The sequence below is a fragment of the Salvelinus namaycush genome, chromosome 10 (assembly GCF_016432855.1).
Source record: "Salvelinus namaycush isolate Seneca chromosome 10, SaNama_1.0, whole genome shotgun sequence".
Lineage (NCBI taxonomy): Eukaryota > Metazoa > Chordata > Actinopteri > Salmoniformes > Salmonidae > Salvelinus > Salvelinus namaycush.
Window position 1 is genome coordinate 10850610 of NC_052316.1, and position 27850 is coordinate 10878459.

The 27850-nt window shown below is 41.1% G+C and overlaps 1 protein-coding gene and 1 non-coding gene across 2 annotated transcripts; both read left to right on the plus strand.

Moving 5' to 3' along the window:
• The first annotated feature begins 1901 nt into the window (after positions 1-1901).
• Positions 1902-26492, plus strand: LOC120054664 (lipoamide acyltransferase component of branched-chain alpha-keto acid dehydrogenase complex, mitochondrial-like). Its single transcript, XM_039002192.1, has 11 exons — positions 1902-2410; positions 13599-13725; positions 13886-13961; positions 14116-14297; positions 14526-14653; positions 14837-15089; positions 15428-15594; positions 17280-17357; positions 25023-25214; positions 25535-25606; positions 25898-26492. Exons 1-11 carry the CDS (start codon positions 2366-2368, stop codon positions 26063-26065), a joined length of 1488 nt encoding a protein of 495 aa, XP_038858120.1. The 5' UTR covers positions 1902-2365; the 3' UTR covers positions 26066-26492.
• On the plus strand, positions 25656-25794 carry LOC120055227. The gene has a single exon (XR_005477680.1). It is a non-coding gene; the product is annotated as a small nucleolar RNA SNORD94 (small nucleolar RNA).
• Positions 26493-27850: the final 1358 nt, after the last annotated feature.

The following is a 27850-nucleotide window of genomic DNA, read 5'->3' on the forward strand; positions in this document are numbered from 1 at the left end:
TTACTAATACTGTAGAACTTTGCTCTAAAGCTGTATCCGTACCCATTGGATGCAGTGATCACATTATAGTTTGTTATATCCAGGAAAGCCAAAGTTCCAACAGCTGGGCCTAAAATAGTGTATAAGTGATCATACAAAAGATTTTGCTGTGACTCATGTGGATGATGTTAAAAATATTTGTTGGCCTGATGTGATTAATAAGGAGCATTGAGATGCCGCACTTGATGAATTTATGAAATTGCTTCTTAGAATTATTGATAAACATGCACCTGTAAAGAAACTGACTGTTTGAACTGTTAAGGCTCCATGGATTGATGAGGAATTGAAAAACGGTATGGTTGAAAGATGGGGCAAAAGGAGTGGCTAATAAGTCTGGTTACATATCTGACTGGCTGACTTACTGCGAATTGAGAAATTATGTGAATAAACTCAACAAAAAGAAGAAATTGTATTATGAAGACAAGATCAATGATATAAAGATGGAAAAAAACATTGGGAGTACTTTAAATTAAATTATGGGCAGAAAGACAAATTTAACTCCATCTTCCATCAAATCAGATGGCTTATTCATCACAAAACCATTTGATGCTGCCTTATTATTTTAATGATTACTTCACTGGCAGTGGGCAAACTTAGGCAGGAAATGCCAACAACGAACAGTGAGCCATCGTATTCATGCATAAAAAAAACAAATAATGAAAGAAAAGCATTGCAAGTTTGAATTTTGTAAAGTTCATGTGGGACAGGTGGAAAAATTATTGTTATCGATCAATAATGACAAACCTCCTGCCATTGACAACTTAGATGGAGAGCTACTGAGGATGGTAGCTGACTCTAAAGCCACTCCTATCTGTCATATATTTAATCTGAGCCTAGAGGAAAGTCTTTGTCCTCAGGCCTGGAGGGAAGCCAAAGTAATTCCGCTACCCAAGATTGGTAAAGTGGGATTTACTGGTTCTAACAGCAGACCTATAAGCTTGCTGCCAGCTCTATGTCCATGATTTTGTAATGAGATGTTTGACGAGCAGGTGTCCACATTCTTTCGGTCATGTAGTGTATGTTAAATGAGAAACTAATGAGCATGGAGAGCCCCCTTTGGCGAAAAAATTTACAGCACCCCCACCCCCAAACTACTCCCAGCGGCTTTGTCACCAGTAGGCTTAGGCTACCACATCCTTATATATTTTCATAAGCGCAACATGATTCCAAGAGACATGTTGGAATGTCTGACTGAAATACGGAACACATAAAAAAATATATATTATTTGGTATTAGTGGTGTTTGAATTTGTTGATAAAATGCGGGACTTGATTGTTTGGTTGCGGGACAAAGTGCAAAAACGCAAGACTGTCCTGCACAATCCGGGAGATGTGGTCACCCTACACATAAAAACCAGAGAAAGGAGGATATCGGAATACCATTAGGCAATGAATTGAAGATCGTGTAACGCCTCACACAGCAGATTGTCGACCAATCGCGTTCCCGTTGTTATGCTGCGTCACGCGGTTGCTAAACTAATCGTCACGAAATCTCAGGGTATGAGTCGAGAAACCTGCATATTTCCCTCGAAAGTACGTAGTCACGATTCCCCAGCTATACTATATAACAGATAACCAATTACTTATCTCGGAAAAGATTTGTAATGTTGACGAAATTCATGCTAATTTGGGTTTTTGAGCTAGCGCCCAATTGACTCTCATTCACCCCTTGAAGGAGAGCTCATGTCCCTGAAACGTCCAGAATGCATCGCGCGGTCCATTGACGACGCATGGTCAAAGTACACACGTTAATACGAGTTTCCCTCCTGGTCACTGACACACTCCACTTTTCTCAGCGTGTACATCACCATTTGACACCTCAAATGGGTTTCCCACACATGCATTCTTACTCAACAAGAAGCGATTCATTATCATTCAAAGACGTTTCCTCCACTCCAATTTCAGACAATTTCCCTTTTGTTCCAGTTTTCGACACTACTGTTGTCCATTCAGGACATGCATCTTCACCAACTTTGTTCAACGTGCTGCTTGATTCGAACTCAGCATCCACTTCTACCCTTTTACCTGTCTGACCTGGAACAATGTGACACCTTTCCCACCCGACAGGAAATATTATTTATTCTCAGTCTGGGGTACTTGTTCCCATCTCCTCAAAAGTATGTCTGACTCATATAGTGGATTTATGCCGCGTTCACAACCCCGTTGAAACTAAGAAACTCGGATATTCTGACTTGCTAACTGGTTGAACATGGCACGTGTTTCCTAGTTCCGACTGGTCCATGAACGCAGCAAAATCTCTATTGTGACTGATCTCTGATTGGCCATTGAAAGGGGCGTGCGTTGGATCCGGACGAAGAGAAACAAAGATGGCGGCAGTTACCAGAGGCTCATTCACATTTATGAGACGCTTGGTAGGTTTGTTAAGGTTTTTCCAAATGTGTATACCGACGTGAAAGCTTTGCGAGATAGTTGATGATGCACAAGGATCATACATTTAGAAATACTGCTACTGTACATCAATCTAGAGACGTTTCCCATGCAGCTGCTAGCCTGACTAGCAAACAAGCTAATTTTAGTCTATGTTACAGTGAAGTGAGATTGAAATTGACAATTTTTCCTAATTGTTTTGTAGTTATGAACAATTGCTATCTGTTGGTTACTACTACTACGCAGATAGTCAACTATTTATTTGACTCAAACTGTTGACGCTGTGTGTGTCTGAAAGAATTGAACTTGAATGCCAATACAATGTCATCCCTAACCCATTCATAGACCACTGTAACTAACGTTACCTTTAGCGCCTGACGATAGTACTGTAATATTTTGTTAAGATTTTCTACGCTCGTTCTGAACGTTAAACGCATCGCTTGCGGTATGGTTTTGGAATCAAGTTACGTATTTTTCATATCAGCGACAAATACATTTCTAAAATCAAAGGTTAAATTACGACACACTTTTTATAGTTTTGGGGTTTGTGATAGGGTTTCCACACGGCCATCTTTATGTTATATTACAACGTTTGTTTACGGAAGACAGGCGGCCACCTGTGCTAATTGGCTATTTAGCGTTCTCCGAACACCTGTGTGTGAACTTAGCTGGGGAGGAAGTGTAGTTCGTCAACTGGAGGCATACACTGCGTATGGATTTGTGCAACACTTACTGTAGCAGTTTATCTTTGTCATTTGAGAGATTCTTTCTCATTGATATTTTTATTTCACCTTTTATTTAACCAGGTAAGCTAGTTGAGAACAAGTTCTCATTTACAACTGCGACCTGGCCAAGATAAAGCAAAGCAGTGGGACAGAAACAACACAGAGTTACATGGAATAAACAAGCGTACAGTCAATAACACAATAGAAAAAAAGAAAGTATGTATACAGTGTGTGCAAGTGGCATGAGGTATGGCAATAGTAGCAAAGTAATTACAATTTAGCAGATTAACACGAGTGATAGATGAGCAGATGATGGTGTGCAAAAGAGCAGCAAAGTAAATAAAAACAATATGGGGATGAGGTAGGTAGATTGGGTGGGCTATTTACAGATGAACTATGTACAGCTGCAGCGATCGGTTAGCTGCTCAGATAGCTGATGTTTAAAGTTAGTGAGGGAAATGTAAGTCTCCAACTTCAGCGATTTTTGCAATTCGTTCCAGTCACTGGCAGCAGAGAACTGGAAGGAAAGGCGGCCAAAAGAGGTGTTGGCTTTGGGGATGACCAGTGAGATATACCTGCTGGAGCGCGTGCTACGGGTGGGTGTTGTTACCGTGACCAGTGAGCTGAGATAAGGTGGAGCTTTACCTAGCATAGACTTGTAGATGACCTGGAGCCAGTGGGTCTGGCGACGAATATGTAGCGAGGGCCAGCCGACTAGAGCTGCTAATGCTATGCGTTATTATAATCATCCAGTTCGTCACATGCGTTTTGAATCGAGCATTAAGGACGGGCAGTGAACAGATTTTTTTATCCCCTGTCATTTAAAAAAAAAGCTTGCTGCCAAGTTGGCTCGAACCCATGGTTAAAGTGCACCATCAATTGCTAGTCAACCGCTTTAGCAGTGTCTGCCACTGAGAAGCGATGATGGCCCACAGTACAAGACTGCTATTTCCATAAGGCTCTTAGCTTTTTTTTTTTACGATGAACTTACATGTAAGGACCTTATTTTCCCCATAAAAGCACATAGATGTGTGTGTGAAACTGATAACGTGGGATTTTGTCATGTATATGAAGAAGTGAAAATGTTTAACAGTAGTAGCTAGTTGCCTAGTCAAGGATGCATCAGTGCAATGTTGACTCACATTTTGTTACAGACCAACAAAACAAGTTAACCTTGAATTTGTAGGTTCAAAATATCCTTCTAGTGGCCAGTGTTGACCTATTTTAAGTAGTGATGCACTGATATGACGTTTTTTTCCCGATATCCGATATTTTCCTTGCTTAAAAAACGATACCATTAACCGATATTTAAATTTTTAGCTGCATTCTAGTATAGTTAACACACACACATGGACGCAGCGGTCTAAGGCACTGCATCTCAGTGCAAGAGGCATCACTACAGTCCCTGGTTTGAATCCAGGCTGTATCACATCCGGCAGTGATTGGGAGTCCCATAGGGCGGCGCACAATTGGCCCAGCGTCGTCCGGATTTGGCCGGGGTATGCCGTCATTGTAAATAAGAATTTCTTAAATGACTTGCCTAGTTAAATAAAGGTTACACACACACCACACTGACCAAAAAGTTTTGTTGCCATTTACTTATGTCCCCATTACCAGTAAAACATAATCAAAACCAATTTATTTTACTTGCTGTGCTGTTTCGTTGTTCATTTGTTCAGTCGTGTCATTCTCAACCAGGATTTCTATGGAACGCCGTTTGGGTCTTTGCGTGTAAAAAAAGATGTGTCAAATAACACTATTTAACATGTCAAATAACACAACATAATCTGTTTCAGTAGCTATAGTTAGCCAGCTAACTATATAGCTAGGTGTCATCATCTAAAATAACCCTAATTTATGAGACAGGTCTGACCATCATTAATCAAATAAGAACTATCTATGTGAAGATAGCCACTAAGGATTAGCCACAATAGTGGACTTTGCATATAGCCTTCAAAATAAAGGTATGGCATAATTCTACTATTAGTATTAATTTGCATCACTGTCAATTCCACTTTTATTTTGGAGAAAAACTGCAAATTCCACTATTTTGCCTAATCCTTATTGTGGCTAGCTTCACAACACATAACCCGGTCTAGTCGAGCATCACTAGCCAGATGAAGCTAGCTGGCTGCTTATAACGTTAGCTTTGAGCAACAGGGTTAAGTAGCTGGCTAGCTATTTATTTTCATGAACTGAAGTTCAATTTCAATAGGCAAACAAGTGGCAACCTAGCTAATACTTACTCACAAGGATTCCTAAATCATTGATAAGAATAATGAAAATAACTGCAGCTTCTGCTGGTCATTGTTTTCAGGCTGGTTTTATTGGTGCTAGCTAGGTACCAAGCTAAAGCTAGCTACCCCAGAAGTTGCGGTTGAACAAATTATGCTTTATTACAAACGCGGTATTGTAAACACATCGTTCGTGGCCAGTGTTTGCGTGTTTGAAGACTTGTTTTGTACAGCTTTGATAGTGCTACTGTATCTTTTTTGACACACAAAGATGCAAACGGTGTTCCATAGTATGTATGTCGTGAAGCTAATAGCAGTGACGCTATTACTGTGTAACTCCGGTAAGGCAACATCTGAAAAATAGCGCATTTGGTAGTGTGTACCGGTGCTCGACCAGTCGGCGAAAGCCAACATCACCTACGACAGAGAACGGTTGATTGTCAAGGGCAATGAATTCCACTATCTTGGCTTTAATGGATTTCACCTTTGAGTTGTGTCGCTGAAGTTCTTACTCTTTCAAATCACTGCTCGATCCACACAGCAGACATTGTGTGGCTAGGTTAGGAATGCTGTGTTGCACTTGTAGCACAACATTTTACGTGGAGTTATTACGTCATGTACCTACGTTATATAGGTATGCACGGTATCTTTGACATCGGTATTTAACATCGCCGTTAAAATAGACTCCGGCCGATACCGATGTTGCCATTTTACGCTAATATCAGCCGATTCCGTTATGTTCACCAATTTATTCTTATTGTTTTTTTATTATAATTTTTTTTTACTATTTCGTGCATCCCTAATTTTAAGAAATGCTATTGGTTGGTGGATATAAAGTCTAAAATCTTTCATAGGCTGAAGAAGTTATAATCGGTACGACCTGTTGAGGTTAGCATAGGGCTAACGTGTGCCATGTTATCTGATGGGACCAGCTACAATTGAGTAAATTTACACTTTTCAATGGCTGATACTCATTTTGTGCGTTCCACTTAGACCAAGTCCCACCCCCCTGTCACTTAAGGAGCGCATTTGTTGTTGCTTGACCACGAGACACTTTCGTTCAGTCTACATGGTTAATGCAACAATGTTGATGACAACAATGTTGTTTCCAATTTGATCTTAATATAAATCCACAAGCGTTCTATAATTACAACATTATTAGTTTGTGTTTCTTACATCTGTAAACAGCTACTTTGTATTTTCTTAGCAAGTTAAGCTAAATCATGTTAGGCACTAATGCTAATCGCTAGTTAGCTGGCTAGCTAACTAGTTAATAAAAGTACTGAGTCAGAGCAAACGTTGCTAGCTAATACAGCCTGATACCAGTGCTGGTGGAGGCCTAAATCAGCATGTTGTTTGCAACAGTATCTTCTAAATTTATATTTATTTATTTTATTTATTTCACCTTTATTTAACCCGGTAGGCCAGTTGAGAACAAGTTCTCATTTACAACAGTGACCTGGTCAATATAAAGCAAAGCAGTGTGACACAAACAACAACACAGAGTTACACATGGGATAAACAAACGTACAGTCAATGACACAATAGAAAAGTCTATATACAATACAGTGTGTGCAAATGTAGTAAGATTAGGGAGGTAAGGCAATAAATAGGCCATAGTGGCGAAATAATTGCTGATTGATGTGCAGAAGATGAATGTGCAAGTTAAGATACTGGGGTGCAAAGGAGAAAAAAAAACAAGGGAATGAGGTAGTTGGGTGGGCTATTTACAGATGGGCTAGTTATCTGTGAGCTGCTCTGACAGATGGTGCTTAAAGTTAGTGAGGGAGATATGAGTCTCCAGCTTCAGTGATTTTTGCAATTCATTCCAGTCATTGGCAACAGAGAACTGGAAGGAAAGGCGGCCAAAGGAGGGGTTGGCTTTGGGGTGGACCAGTGAAATATACCTGCTGGAGCGCGAGCAAAGACTTATAGATGACCTGGAGCCAGTGGGTTTGGCGACGAATATGAAGCGAGGGCCAGCCAACGAGAGCATACAGGTCGCAGTGGTGGGTAGTATATGGGGCTTTGGTGACAAAATGGATGGCACTGTGATAGACTACATCCAATTTGCTGAGTACAGTGTTGGAGGCTATTTTGTAAATGACATCGCCGAAGTTAAGGACTGGTCGGATAGTCAGTTTTACAAGGGTATGTTTGGCAGCATGAGTGAAGGAGGCTTCATTGCGAAAGAGGAAGCCGATTGTAGATTTCATTTTGGAGGAATAGACGAAGCATGAATATGTTGGGTATATGAATAAAGATATAATGTAGCCAAAGATTATAGGGTCCCCTAGGAAACACAGAACATCACTTTGGTTCCTATCCTCTCACAATAACTCGTCCATGGCATTTTCATTCGTTGTCATGTCAAACAACACTGTATTCAAAGTGCCCACTATTATTTGTATTCTAACTATAGAATTATAATAAACATTCTATTTCCATGATTCCAAAAGTTCACACAAGTGTTTTGATCTTAATCGCAATTGCAACATTTGGTTAAAAGTAAGGCCTAGTATTTTTGGCCATATCGTGGCAGTGTGGAAATGATCTCAAATGAGTGCAGGAAATGCAAAAATTTATGGAAATGCAGGAAATTATTTTAGGTTGAAGTTCAATTGAACAGTATAAAATAATCAGAATTGAGAAAGACCCATTGAAATCATTTAGAATGTGTTTTGCCACCCTACGGTCACGCACTACTCATAAAGAAAATTTAGAACTTTTATTAATCAAAAACATAAAATACCGTCAAAAATGTGAAAAATACCAAATGATATTTTGGCCATATCGCCCAGCCCTACTTTGCAACAAAAGTTTCCACTTTAAATAAGTTAAATAGCTAAACAACTTTGCCACAAATGGCTGGGTGATTCTCATGAAACCATGGCAGTAGAAAATTGTGTAAGAAAACCATAATGCACCTTTAAGTATCATTCTGAAGACTACAATGCTTAGTTTATAGCACAGTGTCTCATTTTAAATACATTTTACATTTTTGCCTGAATTTTTATACATTATCTACCCAAATTCTCATTAACGAAATGCATCCGGATTAAATTCTTGAGTCATTTTATACAATTTTACTTTAGAAAAACCTAATTTATTTGAATAAAACACTCTGTTGCTGTAATTGGTGAGTAAATCATACAAATTGTATACTAGTTGAAGTTTACATAATATTTATTAGTAAAATCACTTCGTGGACATGTTTCTCGTTACTGTAACACTTTCAAGTTGTTGTAGTAACTCGTTTTATTTTTTTATTTTTTTTATTCACCCATGATGCATCATCTAAAGGAGCAGTCCTTAAGGCGTCAGCATGCTTCAGTTCGGCGGGCGGCTAATGAACAAATGTGCTCGCATACTCCATTAAGACCTTCACTTGAAAAACAACAAAAAAGCTGCAATAGTACTGTTTGTCCATTTTGAGATGCCGTAGCCAGTATACACTTCCACAAAATAGTCAGAATGAATCCAAGATAACTCAAGAAATCTGTAATTAATTTGGATGTTTTTGCCAAGATCTTAGTCGTACCATTTTACATCTAACTAAGATGTTTGCAGTATTTCTCAATGAAAAAATGTGCATGAAAACAAGTAGTCTCTCGTTGAATGACAACAGACTTTTTATTTAAGAATTTTTACTGTTGACCAATCACGGATGAAGGGGCGTAGACTTTGTCTCCCGAACTTCAGCTGGTCTCGAGGAAAAAAATGTGTGTGCCCGAACTGAAAAACCCTGACTGAAGTCCAAAACGAACAAAAACATCACAACATTTCATCATAATATAATTCAATTTTTATTAATGTAACTTTAGTTGTTCTACAAACATTGGGCTATATGTTTTGATTTTTAATACATTGTAAGGCTGCATGATGTGACTCCAATGATGATTTGAAAAAAGACGCTAGAAAGGCATGAGCTCTGCTTTTCTTTTTGGCGCAGGCTGTACACACTTCATTAGTCTCTCATTCACAATTTGACAAGCATTTGATAATGCCTCAAATTTCACGGCGGCATCCCCTTTGTGGCTGTAATGCACCCTAAAAAAGACCATGCCGTTTGCGGCCCGGAGTGCTGCGTTGTGCCTTTCTCCCCGAGTGTGCTGCGCAATCCAAACCATGTCTCACTCACACGGCTCGGCTCTCAGTCACGTGATCGGGTCTATCTCACAGGCTACAAGTGAAGACAGACACATCGGGGACGCAACTGCGTGCGTCCTTTACAATTCCGAGGTGCATATTGGAAGAACTCTCCACATTTACTTTTCATCAGTTACTATGTAGGCCTAACAAACAGCAAAAGCACTAGCCTATGTCAATCTATTATCCCCCATAGTACAAAAGTCAACCTATTCTGTGAAATAAATATTCCAAACATAGTCTGGGACAGTTGTGGGATGAGCGATCCCAAATTAATACAACCACTAGCATCAAAAAAACTTTTTTGATTCAATGTGGCTGATGCAACAGATCAGAACGTTTAGTTTAAAATGTTGATAAACTATTAGGCTATTTCTTCACATTATAAGAGCAGCAATGCGCACATGGTAGTAGGCTATAAGCGCAAATGTTCCATTAGCGGAAAACACCATTTATCAAAAGTGACCTCAAATGCAATTATCCACGTAATGCTTTTATTATAAAGGTGCATTTTTATGATAAATGATCTTCCCCAAACTTGAAACTTACTCGTTGCTTATATGTGCCCGTTAGGCTCTACACCCCTTGTAAAGCGAATTAATGTGCTTCATTTTAAGAAGTTATTTGGCCACTTTAGTTGTGATAGGCCAATATGTTTTAATAAGGTTTCTATGGGCTGGGCTACATGAGGTGTGCAACTGATTCGAAAAAGACAACAACAAAAAAGGTATTGTTTCTTATGCTGGGCATCATTCAAGTGATAGTATATAATTCACAAGTGATAGGCTAATATTGTCACCCATCAGACTATTCTTGATTTCTTGTCTTTACAAATACTAAATAATATATGTGTTATTTTCATGCCAGCCAGGTAGGCTATGCTCCTGTTGTAAATATAAGCAATGTGCTTAATATTAGGAAAGTTGAGAAATAAATATAGTAGGCCTAGCCTATAGAAAGCTGATGGGATCCTCCTCTTTTTATTAGCAGCCATCACTCTGTTTTCTCCCGCAATTGCATAGCCTATAGAAATGTTGCACAACATGAGCTCATGGGCTCACATGAAGTGTGTGATTAGAGGGACAATGGAGTGCTGAGTACCAGGCAGTTGGCAGGTTTGGTAGGCTACTAATGACCAGCAGCAGCATCAGAGCTTGGAAAAGCCTAATTACCGTGACTAAACGGTCATGTGGAATTTGACTGCCTTCATGACTAATGACCTCCGATGTGGCGGTAATACGTTCACCGCAACAGCCCTAATCATTACCACATTTTTATGTCAGTTTCGGTAATGAGATCCTTAAATAAGGCAATGATAATAAGATAATTCTAATGTATATTCAATGGGTGTGCTGTGCTGGTGACTTTAATTAATTACTAAGACCACTGCTTTCACATTTTTGTGTAGATTATTTTGTATAAATCAGGTATTTGATTAAGCAGGGCTGTCATGAAATATGGGTTTCTAAACCCCATTTAATTTACTAAGTGACAATCTGGAGTTTGTTTTTCAGCAAAGAGCATCCGCCACGTAAAAGAGGATATCCCACTTTTTTTTAAATGTACCTGTTTTAGCTTTACTGTTTGATATCCCAAGAAAGCTTTTGGTCCATATCTGACATATTTAGGTAGTTTATATGCATATCATGTAATGCCATTTGCGCATAGAATCCCATTCAATTTAGTAATACATCCAAAATATCTTAGAACCACACGTCTAATAAACCAATGTTACCTGTAAAAAAAAATCCACTTTTTAAAATGCATGCACGTAATTACAGTACTTATGGTAAAATAAGGGTTGTTTTATGCAAGTCATTTGGCATTAACAAATGACAGTTTCATGTATTGGGTTACTGAATTTCTAATAGAGCTCAGTCATAGTTTGCCATTGGAAAACTGTAAACACACATTATTGAAACATGCTTTTCATTACCGTAATGCACCAATATTTAGGATATATTAGGAAAAATAAAATGTTTTGGATTAATCTGATAGTGTGCTTTTTGGGCTTTATCCAAATATGTGTACATGAAAATAACATGTATACACAAATAATTACAACAAATACAAGATTTAGGAAATGTGTAATGAGAGAAATTACTAAATACATTTGAATTTAAATATTTTTTTATCAGGCCTTTTTATTAGGTGAGAAATGTAAAAAAAAGTTTTTATCTTAATTTGTTTTACATTTTGGGGACTTTGAAAACTGTTGTGGAAATTGTGGTAAAATGCATAATATCTGATCAATAATTATGAAATAGATAAATACAGATCCTAATCTTGGTGATCCAAGAGACATTATGGTGGAAAGTGTGTGTATCTACATTCATTCATTCATACATACAGAACCAGGCAAAAGTTTGGACACACCTACTCATTCAAGGGTTTTTCTTTATTTTTAGTATTTTCTACATTGTAGAATAATAGTGAAGACATCAAAACTATGAAATGACACACATGGAATCATGTAGTAACCAAAAACATGTTAAACAAATCAAAATATATTTTATATTTGAGGTTCTTCAAATAGCCACCCTCTGCCTTGATGACAGCTTTGCACATTCTTGGCATTCGCTCAACCAGCTTCACCTGGAATGCTTTTCCAACAGTCTTGAAGGAGTTCCCACATATGCTGAGCACTTGTTGCCTGCTTTTCCTTCACTCTGCGGTCCAACTCATCCCAAACCATCCCAATTGGGTTGAGGTCGGGTGATGCAGCACTCCATTACTCTCCTTCTTGGTCAAATAGCCTTTACACAGCCTGGAGGTGTGTTGGCTCATTGTCCTGTTGAATAACATGATAGTCCACTAAGCGCAAACCAGATGGGATGGCGTATCACTGCAGAATGCTGTGGTAGCCATGCTGGTCAAGTGTGCCTTGAATTCTAAATAAATCAACGACAGTGTCATCAGCAAAGCACAATCATACCACCTCCATGCTTCATGGTGGGAACCACATATGCGGAGATCATCCGTTCACCTACTCTGTGTCTCACAAAGACATGGCGGTTGGAACCAAAAATCTCACATTTCAACTTATCAGACCAAAGGACAAATGTCCACCAGTCTAATGTCCATTGCTCATGTTTCTTGGCCCAAGCAAGTCTCTTCTTATTATTGGTGTCCTTTAGTAGTGGTTTCTTTGCCGCAATTCGACCATGAAGGCCTGATTCAAGCAATCTCCTCTGAACAGTTGATGTTGAGATGTGTCTGTTACTTGAACTCTGAAGCATTTATTTGGGCTGCAATCTGAGGCTGGTAACTCTAATGAACTTATCCTCTGCAGCAGTAGTAACTCTGGGTCTTCCTTTCCTGTGGCAATCCTCATGAGAGCCAGTTTCATCATAGCGCTTGATGGTTTTTGCGACTGCGCTTGAAGAAACTCTCAAAGTTCTTGACATTTTCCACATTGACTGACCTTCATGTCTTAAAGTAATGATGGACTGTCGTTTCTCTTTGCTTATTTGAGCTGTTCTTGCCATAATATGGACTTGGTATTTTACCAAATAGGGCTATCTTCTGTATACCACCCCTACCTTGTCACAAGAATTCCACAAATTAACTTTTAACAAAGCACACCTGCTATAATTGAAATGCATTCCAGGTGACTACCTCATGAAGCTGGTTGAGAGAATGCCAAGAGTGTGCAAAGCTGTCATCAAGGCAAAGGGTGGCTACTTTGAAGAATCACAAATATAAAATATATTTAGATTTGTTTAACACTTCTTTTTGGTTACTACATGATTCCATATGTGTTATTTCATAGTTTTGATGTCCTAACTATTATTCTACAATGTAGAAAGTAGTAAAAATAAAGAAAAACCCTTGAATGAAAAGGTGTCAACTTTTGACTGGTACTGTGTGTGTGTGTAACATTAGATTGTTAAACTAAACTTGCTCTGCAGCTAGTCAACTGTTGAAAGCTACGAAGTCATGCTAGCTATATCTTTAGATGCTGAAACGGTATAGAAGTATCCATTAACAAAGCCTAGTCCTGAAACGCGACCCCATCTAATGACTGATCATGACATGGATCTATTTCTCGTTTATCCTCGCAGCTCTTGGCACATCGGTACAAGCGTTGCTGCTCCAGGGTCCAAACTGGCCGACCAGACTACACCCGTCATCCCCACACTGTCTTCATCCCTCAGCTGTGCAGCTCTAGGTTTTTCCACACCAGTTATGGTAAGTAGGCTTCGGAATCGGCGCACAGGGATGTGGAATAAGGAAGATGCTACTCCGTACAGACAGTAAACTAAACAATCTTAAATGCACGAAAGGCTATGTGGAAGTTATAGGTTAAAGAATGGATGTTTCATTTTTAATGATCATTTGCTTTCTTTAGTCACATCAGGACCAATTCTGCCATTCAAACTCTCAGATATTGGCGAGGGCATCATGGAGGTGACGGTGAAGGAATGGTATGTTTTCAAAATATAGTACAGCAACATGCAAAGCTGTATATGAATTACGTTTTGTTAAAAGAGTTGCCACTAGAGGCCACACAAGTTCAATGATTACTAAGCATAGCTACTCCAAGAGAAAGATGTTAAGGTTGTCTTTCTGTTCCCATAGGTATGTGAAGGAAGGAGACAAAGTCTCCCAGTTTGACAGCATCTGTGAGGTACAGAGTGACAAGGCGTCTGTCACCATCACAAGTCGTTATGACGGTGTCATTAAAAAGCTCTACTATGAGGTTGATGCCACAGCCTTAGTGGGCACACCCCTGGTGGATATCGAGACAGAGCCCGGTCCGGGTAGGTATGCCGCCAAAGCACCAACAATGGCGTAATGGGAATCTCCCAACTTTTTATGTATCAAATGTTTAGAACAATAGAACTGAAACTTGAAGCCTGTTCGTATTACCTGGGTCACGTTTATAATAATAAATAAAAACATTTTGGGACACACCAAAATATCTAAGTTCAAAAACAACGTTGGCTTCTGTTGGAAGGTGGGGATAGTGACTTTGGTCGATCTTTCAGAGGTGGCCCATGAGGAGGATGTTGTGGAGACCCCGGCGATGTCAAACGATGAGCACACACACCAGGAAATCAAGGGACACAAGACCCAGGCCACCCCTGCAGTCCGTCGTTTAGCCATGGAGAATAATGTGAGTTGTTATTAAAAGACAGACACATACACATGCAAGCATGCATTCACTGCAAGATGGCACTACTGCACAAGATTTAGCACCACCCCTTTAAACCTGGAATGGCCAACTACAGGGTGTCCAGGCTTTTGTGATGATTCAGTCTATTTACCTCTTTGCCGCCTACTTTCCATTCCTCCTTAGATCAAGCTGAGTGAAGTGGTCGGTACCGGGAGAGACGGACGGATCCTCAAAGAGGACATCCTCAACTTCCTGGCCAAACAGACAGGGGCCATCTTACCCCTGACCCCATTCCATGAGATCCAGCCACCCCCTCCCGCAGCGTCCGCCCCCTCCTCGGCCTCCATGCCCAAGATGAAGCCCCCACCAAGTGTACCGCTCCCTGTCGTCTCCAGGCCCGTCTTCACGGGCAAGGATAGCACTGAGCCTCTGAAAGGTAGAGTGAGCTTTACAGAGATGGTTAATGGTTCCAATAAATGTTTGCTTTCTGGGATACATTTCTGATTCAGAGAATAACTCATAGTATTAGCTAGACAGGTTAAATATAGTCTATTATAATTAGAGTAGCAGTGATGTTTTGAACGGGTTTCAAAAAGCTAGTCACTGTATTTAAATTCTCAATCTAGGTTCAGTCCAGGGCCCAAACAACTTCCTTCTGGCTTTGTTTGCAACAGTCTAAAGTGACCTGACCGGACAGGTGTTAACTTAGCAATATAGTACTGGCTTCATCAAAACATATCCCTTTTTTTCCAATGTGTTCTTCTGAACGACCAGGTTTCCACAAAGCAATGGTGAAGACCATGACTGCAGCTCTGAAGATCCCCCATTTTGGTTATAAAGATGAAGTGGATTTGACGAGGCTGGTGCAGCTGCGCAAGGAGCTGAAGGGCCTGTCAGAGGGTCGCGGGGTCAAGCTCAGCTACATGCCCTTCTTCATCAAGGTGACCTTTGACTCCTGACATGATGTAATATGAAGTTGTGAGGTGACATGTCTAGTGTCAAAGTGACGCTATTGCCTAAATGCATGGGGTAACACCTAATAAGATGTATTCGCTATGATGTTGAAATGTCAGTGTTATAAGCTCATGCCAGATCATGTACTCTTGTTATGACAGAGGTAGCAGCTTGTGTAAAGTGACTGAAGTGTTATAATGCCCTGCACAGAAACTTCATTATTACAGGGGTATCATGAAAGAATCATTGCACGTCATACCTGAAGTACTATGCCAGAGGATTTGGGTAAATAGCCTGCTTGCTGCAGTTTGGATCACACCATAGTCCCTGTGCCCAAGAAAGCGAAGGTAACTGACTTAACGCCCCTTAGCACTCACGCCGGTAGCCAGGAAGTGCTTTGAAATGCTGGTCATGGCTTACATCAGCGCCATCATCCCGGAAACCCTAGACCCACTCCAGTTTGCATACCGCCCCAACAGATCCACAGATGACGCAATCTCAATCGCACTCCACACTGCCCTTCCCCACCTGGACAAAAGTAACCTTATGTGAGAATGCTGTTCGTTGACTACAGCTCAGCGTTCAACACCATAGTACCCTCAAGGCTCATCACTAAGCTAAGGATCCTGGGACTAAACACCTCCTTCTGCAACTGGATCCTGGACTTCCTGATGGGCCGTCCCCAGGTGGTAAGGGTAGGCAACAACACATCTGCTACGCTGATCCTCAACACGTTGGCCCCTCGTGTACTCCCTGTTCAACCACGACTGCGTGGCCAAGCACGGCTCCAACACCAACATTACATTTGCTGTCGTCACAACAGTGGTAGGCCTGATCACCAACAACGATGAGACCGCCTATAGGGAGGAGGTCAGAGACCTGGCAGTGTGGTGCCAGGACAACAACTCCTTCAACGTGCTCAAGACAAAGGAGCTGATCGTGGACAACAGGAAAAGGAGGGCCGAGCACGCCCCCATTCACATCGATGGGGTTGTAGTGGAGCAGGTTGAGAGTTTCAAGTTCCTTGATGTCCCCATCACCAACAAACTATCATGGTCCGGGCACGACAACGCCTTTTCCCCCTCAGGAGACTGAAAAGATTTGGCATGGGTCCCCAGATCCTCAAAGTTCTACAGCTGCACCATCGAGAGCACCATCGAGAGCAAAACATTGTCTAAGACTCTAGTCACCCAAGTCATAGACTGTTCTCGGCAAGCAGTACCGGAGTTCCAAATCTAGGTCCAAAAGACTCCTTAACAGCTTCTACCCCAAGCCGTAAGACTGCTGAACAATTAATCAAATGGCTACCCTTACACGGTAAGGCCTTGGTTATTTGCGTTGACACCCCCCTTCGTTTTTACACTGCTGCTACTCGCTGTTTATCAATGCATAGTGACTTTACCCCTACCTACATGTACAAATTATCTCGATTAACCTGTTCCCCTGCACACTGACTACGTACCGGTACCCCCTGTATATAGCCTCGTTATTGGTATTTTGTGTTATTATTATTTTTACTTTAGTTTATTTAATAAATATTGTCTTCACTCTAACTGCATTGTTGGTTAAGGGCTTGTAAGTAAACATTACACGGTAAATACCTGTTGTATTCAGCGCATGTGACAAATAAAATGTTATTTGAAGATAATCATAATCTTCTCTGTTTGAGCAGGCTGCTTCGCTGGGCCTTCTCCATTTCCCTATCCTCAACGCCTCGGTGGACGAGGCTGTTCAGAACATCACCTACAAGGTAAGGCTGCAGGAAGGGGGGATGGTTTTGGGGAGACATTGCTTCCCTTTCAGTCAGTCAACTTTGGTACAACATACTATGGGGAGTCGCACTCTCACAACTTCGGTTGAAAATCTAAAATCACTCCTGACAAGGCCAATGAAATCCTTTCCTCACTGGAAGCCCCGCCTTCCACAGGTGATAAGTGTGAGGCTAGAATTAATTCCTTCCATTATTCCGCTCTTCATCTCGGTGTGGACAGGAACGATTCACGCTACTAAAACAAACAATTGGAACACGAGACTGTCTGTCTTACTTTGAGCCAACTAAACTGTCCCTTTGTGGTAGAGCGTGCTCACCCCTGGACGTTGTGTGTTGGAGTTTGTATGATTCTTATAGTTTCCTAATCACAAAAAAAAATTGTATTCTTCGGATTGTTTGGCCTGGCTATAGCAATGCGTTAAGATTGCTAAAAATGCGACCTAGATGACGACGGCTAAGCTGGATTTGGGTTCATAACCATGCCCAAATGAATAAAGAGATACTCAGGTTTGTTGTCTTTGTGTAAGTTAGAGGTTGACACAGGAACAGGAAAGGGAGTGAAGTTCTGGAGTGAGGCCTAATATAATTTGCTTATTAAAAACCAATAAAAAAAATTATGGTCATTTCCTCAGATGCAAGAGGAGAAATACACAGTTGCACGTCATAAGTTAATTCGACTGAAAGGTTGCTTGTTCGAATCCCCGAGCCGGCAAGGTGGGAAAGAAATTGTCCGTTCTGCCCTTGAGCAAGCAGTTAACCCCCACAAGACCTGCTCCCAGTCGCTGATGACGTTGATTTAAGGCACCCACCCCGCACCTCCTCTGATTCAGAGGTTGGGTTAAATGTGGAAGACACGTTTCGGTTGAATGCATTAGGTATCCCCTTTCCATCTGGGTAAGTAGAAAGTCTCAATGTGGTTATCACAGCCATTAAACTCCTAACTGTTTTTGAAGTCACCATTGGCCTCATGGTGAAATCCCTGAACAGTTTCCTTCCTTTCTGGCAACTGAGTTAGGAAGGACGCCTGTATCTTTGTAGTGACTGGGTGTATTGATACACCATCCAAAGTGTAATTAATAACTTCACTATGCTTAAACGGATATTAAATGTAGTTTATTTTTTAAATGTATTTATTTTCATCTACCAGTAGATTAAAGATAATTATATGTGTGGGGTACAGCGATGGTGTAGTCATTTTAAAAATCACATTAAACACTATTATTGCACATAGTGTATCCATGCAACTTATGTGACTTGTTAAGCACACGTTTACTCCTGAACTTATTTCCACTTGTCATAAAAGGGGTTGAATACTTAATGACTTAAACATTTCAACATTTTTAATTTTGAAACATTTTGAAAAAATATATAATTCCACTTTGACGTTATGGGGTATTGTGTGTAGGCCAATGACGACAAATCTGAATTGAATCCATTTTTAAATCAGGCTGTAACACAACAAAATGTGGAAAAAGTCGAGGGGTGTGAATACTTTCTGAAGGCACTATGTAGCTACAACCAGGCCTGCCCTGAGAGCAGTCTTGGTTTCCACTAAAGCGATTCTGTACGCAGAACAGGGGACAGACGAGCAGCTAACGGAGGAAGTTATTTCTGATTTCTGCACATAAAAATTAGCACGGGACAGTAAAATTCCGGGGTTATGGAACTGTTGCGGGATCAGGACATACAGGGAACATTTTTGACAAGACAGGACTGGAATTAATTTTCACTCCCCCGTCAACCTCTAGTTTGAGTTGTGGGATGCGGAGATGGATTGAGTCTTTGGTCAGAGTGGCTGCCCACAATCAACACGGTTCTTGTGCGCTCCATCACCAGTTACGGGAGGCTACTCGACGAGTACCTCATGAAGCCGGTTGAGAGAATGCCAAGAGTGTGCAAAGCTGTCATCAAGGGAAAGGGTGGCTACTTTGAAGAATCAAAAATGTTTTGGTTACTACATGATTCAGAATAGAAATTAGCCTGTAAAGTTGAGGTAAAAGTAGAACAATGTTCTTACACCAAAATGAAAGATTTTTATTGAAAAGCAAAATATTAACCGTTGAGTCTTCATCCCTGCTATAAATCATAATGAAGTATCATTTAAAAAAAGAAACATTTTGCCTTGAACAAGTCACCTACACAGTAAGAAAACACAATGCCGAAGTATATTTATATCATTTGCGAGCGACCTGTCCAATAGGCTATTTGTATGAACATTTTAAATGAATATAGAACGAAACACAGCTGTTTTCCGGACTCTAATTTAATTTAGCCTAGGCATGAACATTTTAATTAGGAGTAATAAATAACAAAACATGGCTGTCTACGAACACCAGGGCCAGCCGGTCATGGCTAGAAGGGATCCAGCATTTGTCAAATTGAATGTCAGATTTGACTTTTTGTAAGCAGTTTAGGAGAATTAGGTTAAGCTTAGGAAAAGGGTTGTTAGCTAAAATTGAACTTGATCTTAATTTGACAAAAGCTGGATTCCTTCTAGGCATGACCGGGCAGGCCCGCCCCACTCACCATTCCCGCTGCGATTCAGCACCACAGCAGTGGAAAGAGGACATTAGGTGGTCACAAAATGAATAAATTATAAAACTGTTGTTGGACAATCAAACTCTATATGTAAGTAAACGAAATTCGTTAAGGCTGGTTCATTGAGTTAAGGCTTATTTTTTACAATGCTCCTGTGAAACGAGGCACGTGCATTTTATGAAAGCACTTGTTTCCAAAACTCAAATGATATCCCTTTTTACAGTTCTTCTGGATTATGTTTATTGTAATTTGAACTATGAGGTCGTGAATTGTATCGTGTGATATATGTGGCTTATTGACACCAACTCTGTTTCCTACTATAGACAGTTGGCTGCCGAGTGATTGCAACATTGTGTAACTCTGATGTGAATAGTTGGGGAAAAAACATTGTTGCCAAGTGCTACTGAGTAAGCTCAACTGAAATGCACCAGATACACATCATTACTCTACTCTAGTCTGTCAATCCATTCCAAATCTTTATACTATCCAAGACACGGGTGGCATATGTTGATCTTGCCTAGGGCGGAAGCAGAGCTGCTTAGACCGGGCGTGACGAACACAATTTGCCTCTAATTTACTTGTGTTTGCGGCGGACCTTGGCCTGCTCAAAGTGAGCCGCTGCGGTTGGGAAGTCAAAACTACAACTCCTTGGAGCAGCTTGCGATGCGCATCAGCCTTGTTACTTTGTCCTCAAGAAGGTGTGCCCTTGAGGCCGTATTTAATCTGTTTTGGATAAGGAATTCCCTCTCGGTGGGCACACTGTATGCTCCTCTGAGAAAGCAGCCCTTCGAGCAGCTAGTTTGGGTTAGGAGGGCTTTAGCACGGATCTGGGCGACTAGTGCGCCGCTCCACAAAAACATTACTGGTACGACTGTACCCTACGTTTTGTTACAGCAAACTGGGTACTACGTCAGCCATTTCAGGAGCGTTCTGTGTCCAAAAGGGGGCTGGGCGTCATGCGATCTCACAGAAGCATAACGTGTATTGTTAGCTTTCCATGTTTAATGCCCCTCTGGTACCCCTTGAACTAGAGGTCGACCGATTTATCGGAATGGCCGATTAATTAGGGCCGATTTCACGTTTTCATAACAATCGGAAATCGGTATTTTTTTAACAATTATTAGTATTTTTTTGATTTTTTTTTATGCCTTTATTTAACTAGGCAAGTCAGTTAAGAACACATTCTTATTTTCAAGGACGGCCTAGGAACGGTGGGTTAACTGCCTCGTCCAGGGGCTGACAGATTTTCTCCTTGTCAGCTCGGGGGATCCAATCTTGCAACCTTACAGTTAACTAGTCCAACGCAATAACGACCTGCCTCTCTCTCGTTGCACTCCACAAGGAGTGGACAAAACTTATTTCTTCAGCTTGCTTGATTTTGCTCCGTATATTGCGTTGTTTGGTTATTATTTTTAAATAAAAAAAAATTGTGCCTGTTACGCGAATGCAGTAAGCCAAGGTAAGTTGCTAGCTAGCATTAAACTTATCTTGTAAAAAACAATCAATCATAATCACTAGTTAACTACACATGGTTGATGATATTACTAGATATTATCTAGCGTGTCCTGCGTTGCATATAATCTGACTGAGCATACAAGTATCTAAGTATCTGACTGAGCGGTGGTAGGCAGAAGCAGGCGCGTAAACATTCATTCAAACAGCACTTTCGTGGGTTTTGCCAGCAGCTCTTCGTTGTGCGTCAAGCATTGCGCTGTTTATGACTTCAAGCCTATCAACTCCCGAGATGAGGCTGGTGTAACCGAAGTGAAATGGCTAGCTAGTTAGCGCGTGCTAATAGCGTTTCAAACGTCACTCGCTCTGAGCCTTCTAGTAGTTGTTCCCCTTGCTCTGCATGGGTAACGCTGCTTCGATGGTGGCTGTTGTCGTTGTGTTGCTGGTTCGAGCCCAGGGAGGAGCGAGGAGAGGGACGGAAGCCATACTGTTACACTGGCAATACTAAAGTGCCTATAAGAACATCTAATAGTCGAAGGTTAATGAAATACAAATGGTATAGAGGGAAATAGTCCTATAACTCCTATAATAACTACAACCTAAAACTTCTTACCTGGGAATATTGAAGACTCATGTTAAAAGGAACCACCAGCTTTCATATGTTCTCATGTTCTGAGCAAGGAACTGAAATGTTAGCTTTCTTACATGGCACATATTGCACTTTGACTTCCTTCTCCAACACTTTGTTTTTGCATTATTTAAACCAAATTGAACACGTTTCATTATTTACTTGAGGCTAAATTGATTTTATTGATGTATTATATTAAGTTAAAATAAGTGTTCATTCAGTATTGTTGTAATTGTCATTATTACAAATACATTTTAAAAAATTGACCAATTAATCGGTATCGGCTTTTTTGGTCCTCCAATAATCGGTATCGGCGTTGAAAAATCATAATCGGTCGACCTCTACCTTGAACGAGTGGTACCAGAGGGGCATCTGAATCTCCCCAGGGTGGGAGCAGAGTATATGAGTGGAGTTGAGCGGTCAAAAATCCCAGCGCTCCACGTCCTTTCCAACCGCTCTCTTAAACTGCCGCTCCAAATTCACTCCATTCATTAAAATCACCATTTAAACCAACCCCCATCTATTTTTGTGACTACCTGGACCTACCATTTGATTTTGAAGTATTGAAACCAAACCCTATGATGATTCCACAAGGGGGCACCCCTCCCATAGGTTGTGCATTACTGGGATTCATTGCTGCTTTCTGTCTGTAGTTCACTAGTCCCTAATGAGGTGTCTAGTGATACAGGTTATGGGCCCGTAGGCGATTGGTGGTTGGAAGCAGAGTCGAGGGAACAAGCAGGGTTGGACACAACCATGTTATTATCCAACACACGGTCTCTGGTTCAAATGAACCCCAAAATGAGCTGTCTTTCCCCAGCTCAACACTTTTCATTCATAGGAATTAGATTACGGATTCTCAACCTATTGCGCCCGCTTGGGATTTGGTTTTGGATGCTCTGTGAGAGGCCTTCTTTTGAATCACTGAGTCTGGATCTGAAGATTCTCTCCTGTGACATCTCCTTTCTTGTGGGGATGTTGGGGACCTCCAAGTTATCCATACACCCTTCCGGTACTTAGTTTGTCCAAGGCGATTCTGAGGTGACGTCGCGTCCAAATGCAGTCTTCGCCCCGAAAGTAATGGCTATGTCCTACAGGTCCTTATTTTTTGTAGCTATTTTCTATTGTTCGCCTCCATTTGTTTCTGATGAGCAACATAGTTTACATGCCCTGTGTCCGGTGCCAGCTTTACGCACGTACATTGAACAGACCCGGGATATCGGACCAACTTTTTGTCTGTTTTGCTAATCCATCTTGTGGCAGGGCGCTCTCTAAGCAGCCTCCACAATCAATCTCCCTGGCATGTAGCAGCAAGCTTAAGAGGGCGCCTCGCCTCAAGCTCCGATAAAACATTGCAGATTTCTACTTTGTTTTTTTCCCTCATTTTATTATTTTTGTTTTTATTTCACATGGTCCCCCCACCGCCTCAAGTCTATACTCTGCCTCCACCCTAATAGACATGTATTAATCACTGCTACAGTTATGTGTATATAGTTCTATCGTTTTTTTTATTAGCATTGTCATTTTATTTCACTTAGACCTGCATGTCGGAGCTTATGACTTTCACTGTACTCTGCAATCACACCTGCTACCCTGTACATGTGACTGTTAGCCCTTCAGAGATTCAGTGTGTTTATCTAGCGGTGTATGCGCTAACTCCACCAGGGGTCTGGCAACGTCTTGGGTGTTATTTAAAGGGTTGACTGTAGGAGATATTGGGCTACGCCAAACACTTGTGAGGTTTCATCGCTTGGCTGTCACAGCCCCAGTGTGGTTACAGCTGGGTCGTTCCATGTCATTTCAACAAGCCATGACACCCACAACCTGATTTGTTCTGAAATTGTTCCTGTAGTTAGAAACGGATAAGATTAGAATTCCCGCAACATTATTTTGTTGAAATATAATTTAAATCTGTGAAATGTAAGCTAATTGATTGCACCCAAGTTGGCCATTTAAAAAAAAAAAATTTTTTTTTTTTTTAATAGGTTTCATAATATTCAATAAATTATAGTACCTAACATCCGATTTGGACCAAACTTTATTATTTATTTTTACAATGAGTAGGACATGAGGGATCCAAAGAAATGGTATAAAGCCATCCACAGACCACCCCGACAACAAGTTTACAGTATCAGTTCTATGTTAAACAAGTAGTCAAGAGCTGCGGCTCTGAGTATTGTTTCTTCATCCTATCTAATGTATTCTCAGTGAATTTGGTTGTTCCCCCCTGTTCAGAGAAATTACTAATTTAAAGTTTAGGTTTATGTCCCATCCTACATCTTGAATTTCATAACCATGCCCAAATGAATAAAGAGATACTCAGGTTTGTTGTCTTTGTGTAAGTTAGAGGTTGACACGGGAACATATTAGGCCCCTTAGTTCCAGTGAAGGGAAATCTTAACGCTACAGCATACAATCACATTCTAGACGATTCTGTGCTTCCAACTTTGTGGCAACATTTTTGGGAAGGCCCTTCCCTGTTTCAGAATGATAATACACTCGTGCACAAAGCGAGGTCCATACAAAATGGTTTGTCGTGATCGGTGTGGAAGACTTTGACTAGCCTGCACAGAGCCCTGACCTCAACCCAATCGAACACCTTTGGGATGAATTGGAACACCAACTGCGAAGCCAGGCCTAATCGCCCAACATCAGTGCCCGGCCTCACTAATGCTTTTGTGGCTGAATGGAAGCAAGTCCCCGCAGCAATGTTCCAACATCCTAGTGGAAAGTCTTCCCAGAAGAGTGGCTGTTATAGCAGCAAAGGGGGGACCAACTCTCTATATTAATGCCCATGGTTTTGGAATGAGATGATTGACGAACAGGTGTCCACATACATTTGGTCATGTAGTGTATATTCAAATAGATGGGATACTTGCTCACAGCGAGCAGAATGCTGGCCGTAGAACTAGAATGACTAATTAACATGAACACAGACATGACATTTCTCTCATCCTTTCTTCAAAGTGATTGAGAACTCGAGCTGGTTCTGAGATGTGCTGATTTGTCTCCTCCTCCACCACCAGGCATCCCACAATATTGGTCTGGCCATGGACACGAGCCAGGGCCTGCTGGTGCCCAATGTGAAGAATGTGCAATTGCTGAGTGTGTTTGAGATCGCAGTGGAGCTCAACCGCATGCAGACCCTGGGCGCCACGGGCCAGCTGGGCACGGCCGACCTCACAGGAGGCACCTTCACCCTCTCCAACATCGGCTCGGTGAGCTGGGGAGGGGAGGGGAAACTAATGGCTGGGAGGATGAGCTTAAAGTGATACTGATAAGTCAAACAGATTTATATATTTTTTAAACCTTGTGTGATTTGATAATGTTGACGTTTTCATAATTAAAAGCCGTGTTGGCATTTTTTAGTAGCCATCTAATGCTATTTTAGTAGCCATCTAATGCTATTTTAGTAGCCATCTAATGCTAACTTGAATAGTAATTGACAGCTAGCGGCTGCATTATTTGGGACCTATGCTTGCTTAAGCCATTTGTTCAGTCTTTACATGTCATGTATTTGTGTTTTCCATTGAATCAGATTGGAGGCACTTATGCAAAGCCAGTAATTCTGCCTCCTGAGGTGGCGATTGGCGCTCTTGGAAAGATCCAGGTTTGTGAAAATGTATATTACTTTACCATTATCAGTTATGTTGTCAATGCTGGCTATGATGAGTAGCGCAGGGGTACGGACCTCAGCTGATAATGGGAGCTGAGTGTTGGTGCTAGTTCTCAGCTCAGTGGGCATGTGGCCAGCTGACTGGGAGGTGTCAACACGATACAGACGCCTGACTGAGCCTCATGACATTGTCTGGACTTGTTACATTTATATTTATTTGATAGTTATGGATGTCTGGATTGCTTTATGAATAATCATCTCCTGACATGTTTATGCCCCTTCCAGGTCCTGCCAAGGTTTAACTTGAGGGACGAGGTGGTGAAAGCTCACGTCATGAATGTCAGCTGGTCGGCAGACCACCGGATCATCGACGGGGCCACCATGGCGCGGTTTTCCAACCTGTGGAGGGACTACTTGGAGAACCCGGCCTCTATGGTCCTGGATCTGAAATGAGCCTGCAGTACCCTGGCCTGCGTCCTCTGGACGCAAGCCCAGCAATGCAAAACCAGCCCCCATGATGATGTGAAGTTGGTCTACTGTACTCTGACTCTTTGGGTAGTCACTTTGACTGGGTGTTACTGGTCACCATACTGCTCCTGCCCCCTTGGCCTTCCAAACCTTTCTTCCTCCGAACATGGATGGCTGCACACGCCACGGACACCACAAGTTCCCTACTACTCGGCGTTGTGAAACTAACCTCTAGTTGCTGGCTGTTTTTATCTTTGTGTTTGGCCTCTTCTGGTTGCCTTACTGACATAGGATGGGTATGAACAGTAGCGCTTTCTCCTGTAGAGCAGAATGTTGGAAAACAAACCTTTTTAGTAAACCTGTTGTATTTCTGAAATACTGTATAACCCTGTAAAAATGTCTTTGCACCTTTTTTTTTGTTTTCTTACAGCCCCACACATTCCCTCATCAATGCTAGAAAGCTATTTTCAAGAGAATGTGCGGTTTAGTGATTCCCTATGAAAAGCGTCATTGCACAACATGCGCTTGTTAGTGTTCATATCAGCTACAGTGCCTTCAGAAAGTATTCATACCCCTTTACTTATTCCACATTTTGTTGTGTTACAGCCTGAATTCAAACTTGATTAAATCGATGCAATACCCTACAATGACAAAGTGAAAACAGGTTTTTAGAATGTTTTGAAAATGAAATACAGATCTCATTTACGTAAGTATTCACACCATTGAGTCAATACTTTGTAGCAACCTTTTGGCAGGAATTTCAGCTGTTAATCTTTCTGGGTAAGTCTCTAAGAGCTTTCCACACCAGCATTGTGCAACATTTGCCCATTATACTGGTCAAAATTCTCCAAACTCAAATTGGTTGTTGATCGAAGCTAGACAACCATTTTCAGGTCTTGCCATATATTTTCAAGTAGATTTAAGTCGAAACTAACTTGGCCACTCTGGAACATTTACTGTCTTCATGGTAAGCAACATGGTAAGCAACTTTGGCCTTGTGTTTTAGGTTATTATCCTGTGTCTGGTGGAAAGCAGACTGAACCATGTTTTCCTCTAGGATTTTGCCTGTGCTGAGCGCCATACCATTTTCTTTTTATCCTGAAAAACTTCTCAGTCCTTAACAATTACAAGCGTAACATGATGCGGCCACCACTATGCTTGAAAATATGGAGAGTGGTACTCAGTAATGTGTTGCATTGGATTTGCCCCAAACATAACACTTTGTATTCAGGACAAAAAGTTAATTACTTTGCCACATCTTTTGCAGTATTACTTTAGTGCCTTGTTGCAAACAGGAGGCATGTTTTGAAAATGATTTATTAGGGACAGGCTTCCTTTTCACTCTGTCAATTAGGTTATTATTGTGGAGTAACTACAATGTTGATCCATCTTCAGTTTTATCCTATCACAGCCATTAAACTCTAACTGGCCTCATGGTGAAATCCCTGAGTGGTTTCCTTCCTCTCCGGCAACTGCGTTAGGAAGGACACCTGTATCTTTGTAGTGACTGCGTGTATTGATACACTATCAAAAGTGTAATGAATAACCTCATGTTCAAAGGGATATTCAATGTCTGCCTTTTTGTTTTTACCCATCCACCAATGGGTGCCCTTTGTGAGGCATTGGAAAAACTCCCAGGTGTTTTGGTTGAAACGATTTTAAATTCACTGCTCGACTGAGGGACCTTACCTCTGTACCCCACACATACAGATAATTGTGAGGTAGTCATTCAAAAATCATGTTAAATGTGATTTTTGCACACAATGAGTC